The 12,293-nt window shown below is 34.0% G+C and overlaps 1 protein-coding gene across 1 annotated transcript in view; it reads right to left on the reverse strand.

Annotated features, from left to right (window-relative positions):
- Positions 1–11,219, reverse strand: part of LOC111479891 (pentatricopeptide repeat-containing protein At1g10910, chloroplastic) — a 24,522-nt gene extending 13,303 nt beyond the window's left edge. Inside the window, exons 1-3 of the mRNA XM_023124777.1 lie at positions 10,936–11,219; positions 966–1,050; positions 278–541 (exon numbers count right to left, since the gene is read on the reverse strand). Coding sequence (XP_022980545.1) covers positions 278–541; positions 966–1,050; positions 10,936–11,219 — 633 coding nt within the window. The remainder of the gene's footprint in view (positions 1–277; positions 542–965; positions 1,051–10,935) is intronic.
- Positions 11,220–12,293: the final 1,074 nt, after the last annotated feature.

Genomic DNA, 12,293 nt, shown 5'->3' on the forward strand with positions numbered 1-12,293 from the left:
AAAAAAAAAAAAAAAAAAAAAAAACTCAAAATTGGAAGCACCCAAGAGAAGCACAATTCAACATTTTGATCATTGTCTTGTTCTTATGTTCCTCAGTAAAAAATAATGGCCTCAAAATCTTTTCTTTTTCGGTTGAATAGTTCAAACATAATTGCTTTAACAAAGTGGCTAAGTTTTCTACAAAAATCTGGTAGCTGCTTAGAATAATATACAACATAAAAGAAAATATGGGTCAATTTGAAAATTAGGTATGATGCTATGAACTAAAATGTCATACCGTGCTGTATGTAACTGTATCTGGACATAAGCCATCATTCTTCATTTGATGAAACAGCTTAACACTGGTATCAAACTTGCCATTTCTCACCAGACAATTGAGGATAGAATTACAAATATAAATATTATTCTTTATTGATACTTCTTGAATATTATTGTATATTTCTAGTGCCTTCAAAGGATTAAGGCCTCTCCCCATGAACTTTATATAGCTGCTGTAAGAAGAAACATTGGTCTTTCCAGTCTGCTGCATCCACTCAAAGAGCTGCAATAACCACAAATATAGATAACAAACGTAAAATGACAGGCATTTAGAAAGTTCTCAAACCCATGGGTGAAGGAAACAAATAAAAGTATGTAATAGGTTCAACTCAACCAAAAAATGTAATGATGAAAATGAGCGAAAAATATTTTGACAAAAATGAGGAATTCTTTCTTTCTTGTAAGGAAACATAACTTTTCATTGATAATTGAAAGGTTAAATAGCTGCACAAGATAACAGATCCCAATTAGGAGTATAAACATATTTTCTCTGATATATCATGACATCACAAAAAAGAGATCCCAAGTTAAGAAGAAATACTGTGAGCTTTTGTGAAATTTTCTTGTTGACACTACATTTCACTGGAAACAGCTTGATTCTCATCCAACAATACACAGTACAAGCAGATTAATATTCCTAGAAGCACCTGAGATAGATCCTGCCACCTACTTGACATCCCAAAATGCCGCAGTATAACATTCAAATCTTGCGCTTTTAGTAGTCCACCATACCTGTACAAGAAAAGTTAATCCAGCTTAATGTTTCAGCCCGTAAACGATCTTCTATTTAGAATGATTAAGAGAAGCAAAACTTCTGGCAGAATCCTATCTCTTGAACAAAAATAAGAAAAAAAATGATCAAACACATTTTTGTTTCTCCTTCAAAGAAAATAAAAACATGAAACATTAAACACTAAACACTGAGAAAAATGAGACATAGACAAGCCATCATAGTTAGTGATAAGATGTTAAAATGGAAAAAGTCATAAAACAATGTCACCAAACAAGAGGTATTATGTAAACAGACTCCCTTTACTTACTTGGGTATTACAGTTGGTGGGAAGCCTAATAATTAGTCTTTTTGGAGCCCGGTTGTTGATAAAATTCATAGCAACTTGGTGGTTTAGAGAGGCTTCCCCATTTCCAAAGGGGTAGATCTGCTTTCAGTAAGGCCGTTCTCTCTAGTATGCCAGCTTAGTTTTTTCTCTATCTTCAGAGCTTCAGTGGGCGTTTGTAAAACTATTGAAAAATTCTACAGAAGTTTCTTAGGAAGAGGGCTGAGATGTTGAAAGGCAGCCACTTAATCAAATGGGACAGAGTCACCACCTCTAGCTCTTTAGGTGGTTTGGGGATTGATAACCTTAGAGCCAAGAGCCTTGCCCTTCCTACTAAATGGTTATGGTGTTTTGAGTTGGAGGAGACAACTTTACGGAGAGTTGTGATTAAAAGCAAGTACGGGGAGTCTTTTGTTAGGGATGGCCTGGCTCATAAAAAGTAGAAAGACACCCTCAGTCCTTGTAAGTACATAGCCAAAGCTGCTTGCAGTTTCTGGGAAGATTGTGGCTTAAAGACGTGAAGAGAGGATAGAGTCTTTTTGTAACCCTTCCTTTAGAAAATATCTTTTTCACTAAAACAAAGGATGAAAATTGACAAGGCAGTTGATATGTAAAAATTAGAAGGCATACGTGATATTATTTAGAACTATATAGAAGGTAAAGATTATTATTACTATTTATTTCATCTCAAAAATATTCATCAAGTGTCACGTTAATTTACACAAATGATGTTGTAAATGGTGTCACGTATCCTTTCAATTTTTACACATTCGCCAACGCATCAATTTTCATCTTATTTTAATGGGAAAAAAACTCTTTAAGAGGATTTCTTTAAACAAATTTCAAAATTCAAGGGTAAAAAATAAACTTTTCAAAATCTAGAAACATTAAACAAACCCCAAAATTAAGGGCATTTTGTTGAATTTAACCATTTATATTTTAGAAAATATTTTTTTAAGTTAGGTTATGTAAAATACTTTGAAACTATGGGGTTTGTTTCAATTATATCAATAGGCTATAGAAAGTTGCATTTTGATTCTTGAACTATGTTTCAAATATCTCCTAAACTATGAAAAGTTTCATTTTAACCCTTGAACTTTGAAATTATTCTATTAAACTATGAAAGAAAATTGGCACAATAGCTCATACGTAAAAATTAAAACAAATACAGGACATAATCTATAACATCATTCATGTAAGTTAACATGGGAACTGATGTGTGAAAATTGATTCAATGAATGATGTTCTAAACAATGACGACATTTTTCGAATTGAATAACAACAAAAAAAAAAAAAAAAAAATTCCTCTTTAAGGGTACTTTTTGAAATAATTCTAAAATTTAAGGGTTAAAATAAAACTTTTAAAAGTTTAGGAGCATAATTGAACACACCCCTCCGGGTATGTTTGTATAATTTAACCTATGAGTTTTAAGAGCTACATTACCATTACTTTCTATCCTTATTATATCTTTCTTTTCAACTTGATCTTTTCCTACATAAAAGACATTTACATTCATTACGGAAGTAAAAGGAAAAGATATAACCCAACCCTAACTCTAACCCTAGTTTATGGGTGTGATTACTCTGGCAAGGTCATGGTACGCCATTGGTGATATTATCTTTGTCGGTGTGCTCAATCGATGTTTGCAGTTGTGCAGGACATTTTAAGGTATCATCCATGTTCATTAGGTACACCAGTATCCACATTCATGCCTACGGTTATCTATGTCTACTGGTGTTTTCATATGTACTATCTGCACCTTCATCTTCATGCTAGATTTGTGCAATTAATAGTTCTCGTTCAACATCTTCATTTTTGTTTGGCCTTGTTGTTCTTCGTCTTTATTCAACCTTATTGTTTTCCAATGCCACAATAGATATGGTCCATCTGTGTTCATCAAAACTGTTATAGCATCTTAGATTCATTCAAATTGTTTATTAGACTCTCATTAGCGGGTATTAGCCTAAGGAGTACAGACACAGACACAGGACAAGGATACAGCACGGACATAGTGACGAATCAATTTCTAGAAATGTAGGACACAAACACATTGGAGATATGTGTTTTTTTAAAATTATGTGTATACTAACAAATTTGATTCTTCAAAATAGATAAGACACATAAATTTAAGATGAAAAAATTAATTTACTTGTAATAATTAGTAGCTTGACCTCCCCTACAACTTCATTCTATCTTTCAAATGGTGATCACAAGGCTGGCTTAAATTATAAAGGTGATCATAATAGGATAAATAATAGGTTTGGAAGTGGACAGTAACGAGCAGGGTTAAAAAAATTTCTTTTTAAATTCTCAATCACTTTTTTTAGGTTGACGTATTTGTGTGTCTCCTACATGTTCAGAGATGTCCCGTGTGCGTCCTTGATGTGTCCAAAATTGAAAAAAATAGAATATGATACTTTTTTCACATATCGAACAGGTCTAAACGTATATGTGTCTAACACAAGTCTATAACCAACACTCGATCAAAAAGAGTGTGTGTTTCCTAGGTATTAATTTGTCATTCATTAGATCTATGTCGTACATATTTAGCTATTCAGATTCAGCCTTAGCAACAATACCTAATGTAATTTTTGAAACATGTTAGGCATTCATAACAAAGATTTATGAGAATCAAACTTTCTTTTTTGAGGTGGGGATTCAAACTTTTTACCCTTTTGGTCAAGCATATAATCTCATAACTAATTGAGATATACTCTTATGAGAACAAACTATTTGAAAATGTAGATATGTTGTTCGAGGATTTCAAAAATAGGGTATGATTAGATTAGCTTGACATTGATAATAACCACTTTTAATCATAGTTTTGAGAAGTCTATCCAACCAGGATGAGGAGACTGTTTTAACCTGTATAATGAATTTCTCAACTTGCATACCAAACTTCTATTAAACTTCTTTTCCATTCCAAGAGGAACCTCCATATAAAATTTTTCAAGATCACCATTCAAAAATGCACTTCTGACCTCAAGTTGATTGATATGAATCAAACCACTCATCAATGCATCCAAAGGAGCAATTACAAGAAATGTTGAGAAGATTCAAGTATCAAATCAAGAAAAGAATTGAGTGGCAATAAAATATCACTTGACATTAGAAAGTGATATTACATTTAAGATTATTTATGTTATGTCTTATTTTCTTCAATTTGTATTTAATAGCTTTTACTAGTAGTTTGTAGTTGGTAGTTGAACAACTTAGATTATCTCTTTTGGCCTATTTAAAGGCATGTAATATTCAAGTTTAAAATCATGATGGAATACAAAAATCTTTTGTTTGAAACCCTTTGGGTGTTATGTTTCTTTCAAACCTTGCTTTAGGTTTGATGTTAAAATCGATTCATTGGATTAGTCATGATCAAGCTAATTCTAGAGTGAGTCGTCTTGGTATCTAAGAGTGACCATCATAGATTCCAAGTTCGATCTAAGAGTTATTCATCCTTCTAACCCACGCTTGGTTGGAATCATTCGTTAAGTTAGCTTTCTTTGTGAAAGTTTGCAAGGATACTAGAAAGACCTCTAGTTTTGTAAAATCCAACATTTTTGGCGCTTATCATTTGGTATCAGAGCATTTGGTCGACATCTTGGCCAGCTCTAGAGGTGAAATATCTTTACTTCGTTAAGCCAGCTCTAGAGGTGAAATATCTTTACCTCGTTAAGTTAGCTTTATTTATGAAATTTTGCAAGGATAATAGGAGGACCTCTAGTTTTGCAAAATTCAGCATTGTGAGCGCTTATTATTATGTTTTTATTTTTCTATCAATTTCTTTACTACGTTAGTTAAGTTAGAGCTTTATTTGTGAAATTTTGCAAGGATTCTAAAAGAACCTCTAGGTTTGCAAAATCAAGCAATTGTTATCCATTAAATTAGCTTTACTTATGAAGTTTTGTAAGGATACTAGAAGGACCTCTAGCTTTGTAAAATTCAGTATTGTATGGCGCTTATCTTTACTTTATTCTTTTTCTATCAATTTTTATGAGTCTTATCAAAAATATTTATACATATATATATTAGTAAGGAAAAAAAGAGAGAAGAAAAATACCAGTAGAAAAAAAAAGAAAAAAATATATGTAGTAAAAAAAAAAAACAATATCCAGTTCTTATCAAGAAAGGAAATGAAGACTTTGATTTGAGGACAAATCATTTTAAAGAAAGGTGAATGATACGAATCCAACAACTAATCATTTGCATGGACTCGGAGGAGTAATTACAAGAAGCAATGCAAAGAAGATTTAAGTATCAAATCAAGAAAAGAATGAGTGACAATAAATATCACAATGTGATTTGAAGACTTTTTGTCTTTGGTAGTTGAACTACCATTTAAGACTATTTATGTCATTCCTTATTTTCTTTAATTTGTATTTAATAGCTTTTATTGGTAGTTTGTAGTTGGTAGATGAATTACATTATGTTTAGATTATGTTTAATTTTTAGACCTTTAGCTTTACATGCCTTTAAATAGGCCAAAAAAGATAATCTAAACATAATGTAGTTCAACTACGAACTACTAATAAAAACTATTAAATACAAATTGAAGAAAATAAGACAACATAAATAATCTTAAATGTAATATCACTTTCCAATGTGAAGTGATATTTTATTGTCACTCAATTCTTTTCTTGATTTGATACTTGAATCTTCTATGCAATTGCTTCTTGTAATTGCTCCTTTGGATACATGCAATTGATGGGTGGTTTGATTCATATCATCCCCCTTTCTTTCGAATGATTCGTCCTCAAATCAAAGTCTTCATTTCTTTCTTGATAAGAACTGAATATTGCTTTTTCTTTTTCTGTTTTTTTTACTATTGATTTTTTTCTTTCTGATATTTTTTCTCTCTTTTTATGATATATTGAGAGACTAAAAAAAATTGACGGAAAAAGAATAAAGTAAAGATAAGCGTCATACAATGGTAGATTTGCAAAGTTAGAGGTCCTTCTAGAATCCTTGCAAACTTTCACAAGTAAAGCTAACTTAACGGATAACAATTGCTTGATTTTGCAAAGCTAGAGGTCCTTCTAGTATCCTTGCAAAATTTCACAAATAAAGCTAACTTAATGAAGTAAAGATATTTCACCTAGAGCCGGCCAAAGACGTCAACCAAATGCTATGATACTAAATGATAAGCACTAAAAATATTGGATTTTGCAAAGCTAGAGGTCTTTCTAGTATCCTTGCAAACTTTCACAAAGAAAGCTAACTTAACGAAGGATTCCAACCAAGAGCGGGTTAGAAGGATAAATAACTCTTAGATCGAAGTTGAAATTTATGATGGTCACTCTTAGATACCAAGACAACTCACTCCAGAATTAGCTTGATCATGACCAATCCAATGAATTGATTTTAACATCAAACCTAAAGCAAGGTTTGAAAGAAATATAACACCCAAAGGGTTTCAAACACAAGGTTTTTGTATTCCACCCTGATTTTAAACTTGAATATTACAAGCCTTTAAATAGGCCAAAATGATAATTCAAACCTAACGTAGTTCAACTACTAACTACCAATAAAACCTATTAAATACAAATTGAAGAAATTATGGAATGACATAGGTAGTCTTAAATGGTAGTTCAACTACCAAAGACAAAAAGTCTTCAAATCACATTGTGATATTTATTGCCACTCATTCTTTTCTTGATTTGATACTTAAATCTTCTTTGAATTGCTTCTTGTAATTACTCCTTCGAGTCCATGCAAATGATCAGTTGTTGGATTCGTATCAATGATGAAATGGCCAATCTTGATTTACCGGATACGTGCACTGTTTAATTTTGCAATAGGGACAAACGTCTCTTGATAATCTATACCATATGACTTAGTAAAGCCCTTAGCCACAAGTCTTGCTTTGAATCTTTCCACACTACCATCTGACTTTTATTTAACTGTAAAAATCCATTTGCACCCAACGGAGTTCTTTCCAGGATGATGCATCGTGAGAGTCCAAATTATATTCCTTTCAAGAGCTTTAATTTCCTCATCCAGTCCTCTATTTGGGATCCTTAAGTGCACCTTGAATATGTCCAATTGAATTACAAAAGCTTAATAAGACAAGTAATTTTTCATATGTCACACTTTTTAATTGGATGACCGGTATAACTTCTCACACCTTTTTTCTGCGCAATTGGTAGTTTTGCATTATCAATCAAGGGAGCCATAGAAGTAATGTTCTCGCCAGTAAGATTCAAAAAGGGTGTGTCTGGTTCAGGTGGCTGACATTTTGATTCTTGCAAGGTAGCCCTTTTCCTTCTCGTGAAAACAATAAGAATTCGACTTTGTGAGACTAATGGTTCAGAAACTTGTGAGACTAATGGTTCACAAACGTGTGAGACTTCAAGTTCAAAAACAATAGATTGGTCCAAGACAGAAATAGGTAGCTCATTTGGAGGAACTAAGACATCGATTATAATGTGAATAGGAGGTGTGGCACAAGTGGACTCAACTTCCAATAGCTCAAATTCCTTCGCGTTCTCTCCCTAGATTTGTGACTTGATAAGAAAGTATTGTTTTTCAAATAAGGTAACATCCATAAAGATGCCTTTTTTCTAGTCATGGGGAATAACATTTGTACCCCTTTTGGTGGGGTGACTAACCTAGAAAAATGCACTTGATGGATTTTGGATCAAGTTTGGAGCGATGAGAAGAATGATTATGAATAAATGATAAACATCCAAAAACTCAAAGAGGTAAATTTGAGAAAAACTTTTAAAGTTGGGAATGAATTTGGAGGAATACATCTCAAGGAGATTTGAACTTGAGAACCCGACTAGGCATTCAATTTATAAGAAAGGTTGCAGTAAGAATGGATTCTCCCCAAAAAAAGATTAGGAACATTCGCAAACATTGAGAACAAGCTACCTTGAGGTGTCTATTTTTCCTTCCTACAATCCCATTTCCATTAGGAGTATCCACACATGAATGAGTGTGACAGTCACCATGGGATGAAAGAATTGACCTAAGAGTTGGATTGAAATAATCTTGATCATTGTCTGTTTTGAGAACTTGCATTTTACTTCGAAATTAAGTGTATTGAAAAATCTTTATGTTTCAAATTTTTCCTTCGTGAGATATGCCCATGTCAGTCTTCTATGGTCATCAATAAAAGTTGGGAACCAACATGCTCTTGATATATCTTTAACTTTAGAAGGCTCCCAGATGCCACAGAGGATTCGTGCAAAAGGGTTTGAATATTTGTAGAGCGCACTTAGATAAGTTTTTCTAGTATGTTTGGAGAGTTTGGAAAATTTTGCACTGAAAGTAACCTGATTTTTTTGTTCATGAATCAATGAGGAAACAACTTTTCAAGATACAAAAAATTGTAATTTTTATTATATATGCAGATGATACTATCATTACATGGGATGACCTATGAGAGATCATTGATAAAAAAAGATCTAGCATCTAAGTCTTAAATCAAGGACTTGAGAAGTATGAGATATTTTTTTGGGGTGACGAGATCTAAGGATGGTATTGTTATTTCTATATGAAAACACATTCACACTTGCTAAAGGAGATGGGAAATCTTGGGTGTAGACCTGTTGAAACACCTATGGATCCAAATTTAGGCCAACACCGAAGTACAGAGATTAGTTCAGTTGATAAGGGCATGTATTAAAAGACTTGTGGAAAAGGTAATTTACCTGTGACATACCAGACCAGAACTTGCATATTCCATTAGCATTGTTATCCAGCATGTGAACAGTCCAAATGAACATCATCTTCGGTTTTTTTAATAGGATTTAAGATACTTGAAAGGTACTTCAAGTAATGGGTTACTGTTTAAAAAGTCATCAAACACAATGGTAGAACTCTATACTGATGCTAGTTTGGGTGGAGAATTAATTGATCGAAGATATACGTTTGGGAATTGCTCGTATATTTGAGACAACTTAGTCACATGGACAAGCAAAAGGCAGAGTTATAACAAGCAGTGTAGAGGTTGAATATTGAGCGCTAGCTATGGAAATTTTTTTAAAAAAAAACTAAGGATAGAAACTCAAAGTTCATTCAAGATACTTTGTGATAGTCAAGCAGCAACCAGAATAACGAAGAATCTCGTACATCATCCCATACTTCATTTAATCTCTTGTTTGCTATGGGAAGGCTAAAGACTCCACGGTAATCACATGGTTGGTAAAATCTTTAGATGGAAAGTCCCAATTATATGTATCATTCTACAAGAAAGGAGTTGTGAGGATAATTTAAATAAGCTATACTTTAATTTTGGCAATCAATCACAAATCTTCAAATGGGCTCTGAAATTAAGACTTTGATTAGAAGCAAGTACGTTACCAAATACTTTAATCCTTTGAAGAAAATTGGGTGACACCTCGGACCTATTTACTAATCTCACCCAAAAATTACAACCATCACAGAAAACAATAGAGAATGGCAGCATTTGCATGTTTATTTTGCGCTCAAACATTGGGTTCAATGTGTAAGAGGTAGATCCATTAGAAAAAATTCACTCCCATCAGTTGCTGAAAGCTTTGCCCAAGTTAGAAGTGAAGTGAATCATGAGAGCATTGCCACAAGAAGAGAGGTAATCCATATGAAAGATCAACCTTGGTTGTCAAGTGTATCTATCAACACTGTAGTGTACTATCCTTGAGCCAAAATGGGGTGCAATGATGCACCATACATGAACAAAGTGTAGCCAATACAAGAAGACTCTCTTAACAAGTCACTCTTCAGAACATACATCCTACTTCAAGTCTCTTATCAAGTCACTCTTCACAACATACATCCTATTTCACGTCTCTTAACAAATCACCCTTCACAACATACATCCTACTTCGTGCTCACATAAATTATAATGCTATACTTGTGCACATGACACTAACTTTGAGAATACACACTTCCCATTTTTCCCTTTCTAACATGCACATTAACTACTACGCCTAAAAATTATTCCCATATCCAAAGAAAACCTTGTAATGAAGTGGAATTCTAGAAATTGGCGTAGGATCGTCTCCAAAGATTACCACAAGGCTTCAAACACCAAAAGATCATTTCATTCCCTTTTTTATATCCTATCTCAACTATTCTCACAAAACAACCATCTAATCTTACTATATCTAGTTGCCAAAGAAGCCTGTAGGGTATTATATCTTAGGAAGGTGGCCACGAGGGCATGAACTCATTCCCTATACTCTCTACTACTTAAACTGGCCCTTATTGGCTATTAAACCAACCCATGGTGGTTAAGAGACCTTCACGTCGGATTCATATTTACCACCAGTCGAACTCTACTCTTCAGTAAAACCAAAACATGTTCATAATCCTTTCTAAGTTAAATCCTAGCATACGAAAAATTGGTGGAGACAGAATACCCTCTTCTAAGGCCTTTCGAAGTTATGAAACATGAAAGACAAGGTCAATGGAATCGCTATTCCTTCCGTAATACAAGGCCAGTGTTGATTAGTTTATTTCTTCAATGTTGGCTAACGAACAAAGACTATAAGGAGAGACTAACGCAGTAAAAGGAGGAGCAAGTGATTTCGCACAATTCATAGTCCAAATACACATTTCAAGAAGTAGAAGAAGAACCTGGCAAGAGCCGGAGCCAACTCGGAGCAGTCCTTAACTTGAGCAATAGCGGACTGTCTCTCTAGGTATGACTTCGAGTGGCGCCTCTGGCCGCCATTGGAGAGTTTACCATTTGGGGAGTCGGGGAGGAATTGAGGCTGTTTAGGGACAATGGCGATAGAGTTAGGGCGATGATTCTTGAGCCTGGGGACAGAATGCGGTGCAGAAGCCATTACAGAAGGAGTGGGCAACCGAGTCTGAAGGAGATGGCGATGATATCCATTACCAATAACAGAGAGTTCCATTTCGACACAAAGCGAGGGAGTTCAGTTCGCCCTCGACCGTGTCCGTAGCCGTGGATGACAGTAGATATTTGAGCCAACCACCGTCCGTCGCCCTTCAAAATATCCAAGTGAAAAAGGTATGCTAGCTTATAACATCGGTCAGTCTAAGTGTGATATTTTTGTGTGCTAGATGTCTCAGTCATGCTTAGGATTGATCGGATGCTCGTTCCAAATCTGTCTTACTTACTTTCATGTAAAGTTGGCTTTTACTAGTCTTGATATGTCAAAACAAGAATGTATAATTGTTCATCAAAATTATGTTTACACGGTCAAGGTTAAAATGTCTCAAAATATATTAGGGGAATATGTGACTAGTTGTTAATTATTCATATCCATGTTATAAGCTACTAAAGTGGTGGTGGTTACTTATTTGTTTTTAGGCTATAACATTACTTTCGTAAAACCAATTTTCAAACGATTTCTGTAACTTTTTTTGTTCTCATTTTTTAAAAATATTTTCTCTAAAACGAGGTCGAAGGCTTGAGCATACATTGCTCATTCCAACGGTAACCCAAATTCTAGTTGGCTAATTTATTTGTGGTGGGAGTAAGTGTCGTATAATCGCGTTGCGAGTCCTAATAGAGTGCAAATGTGATAGTTGGTATTAAATCCAAATTGGCTCCTTAAATCTGCGTTAACAAACATGTCTGCTACAAAATAATGGGGTAAGTCTTGGGTTGATCGATTAGTAGAGATTGAAGATTAGTTGCTCTCCCTGAGTGAAGTTTTTGAAGGAACGAGACATTTAGAATCTCCAACCGAGGGTGTGGTCTAATATAACAAGGTGAGTGTCTTCAAGCTTAAACCCTTTTATGAAGCTTGAGATGCTAAGGCTCTAATGAACTTTATCTTTGACCTTGAACAGTATTTTCGAGCAACAACTACCGTGGTAGAAGAGACAATTCTAGAAGGAATTCGGGCATATGGTTCTAGAGTTAAGTCTGTCCATATAAAATATGAATTCTCGCAAAACTTTTATAAAATGATTACAATATGAAGTTTCGATGAACTTGTTCTTATAGACTTAATTACTAA

This window comes from Cucurbita maxima, unplaced genomic scaffold (genome assembly GCF_002738345.1).
Source record: "Cucurbita maxima cultivar Rimu unplaced genomic scaffold, Cmax_1.0 Cma_Scf00005, whole genome shotgun sequence".
Classification (NCBI taxonomy): Eukaryota; Viridiplantae; Streptophyta; class Magnoliopsida; order Cucurbitales; family Cucurbitaceae; genus Cucurbita; species Cucurbita maxima.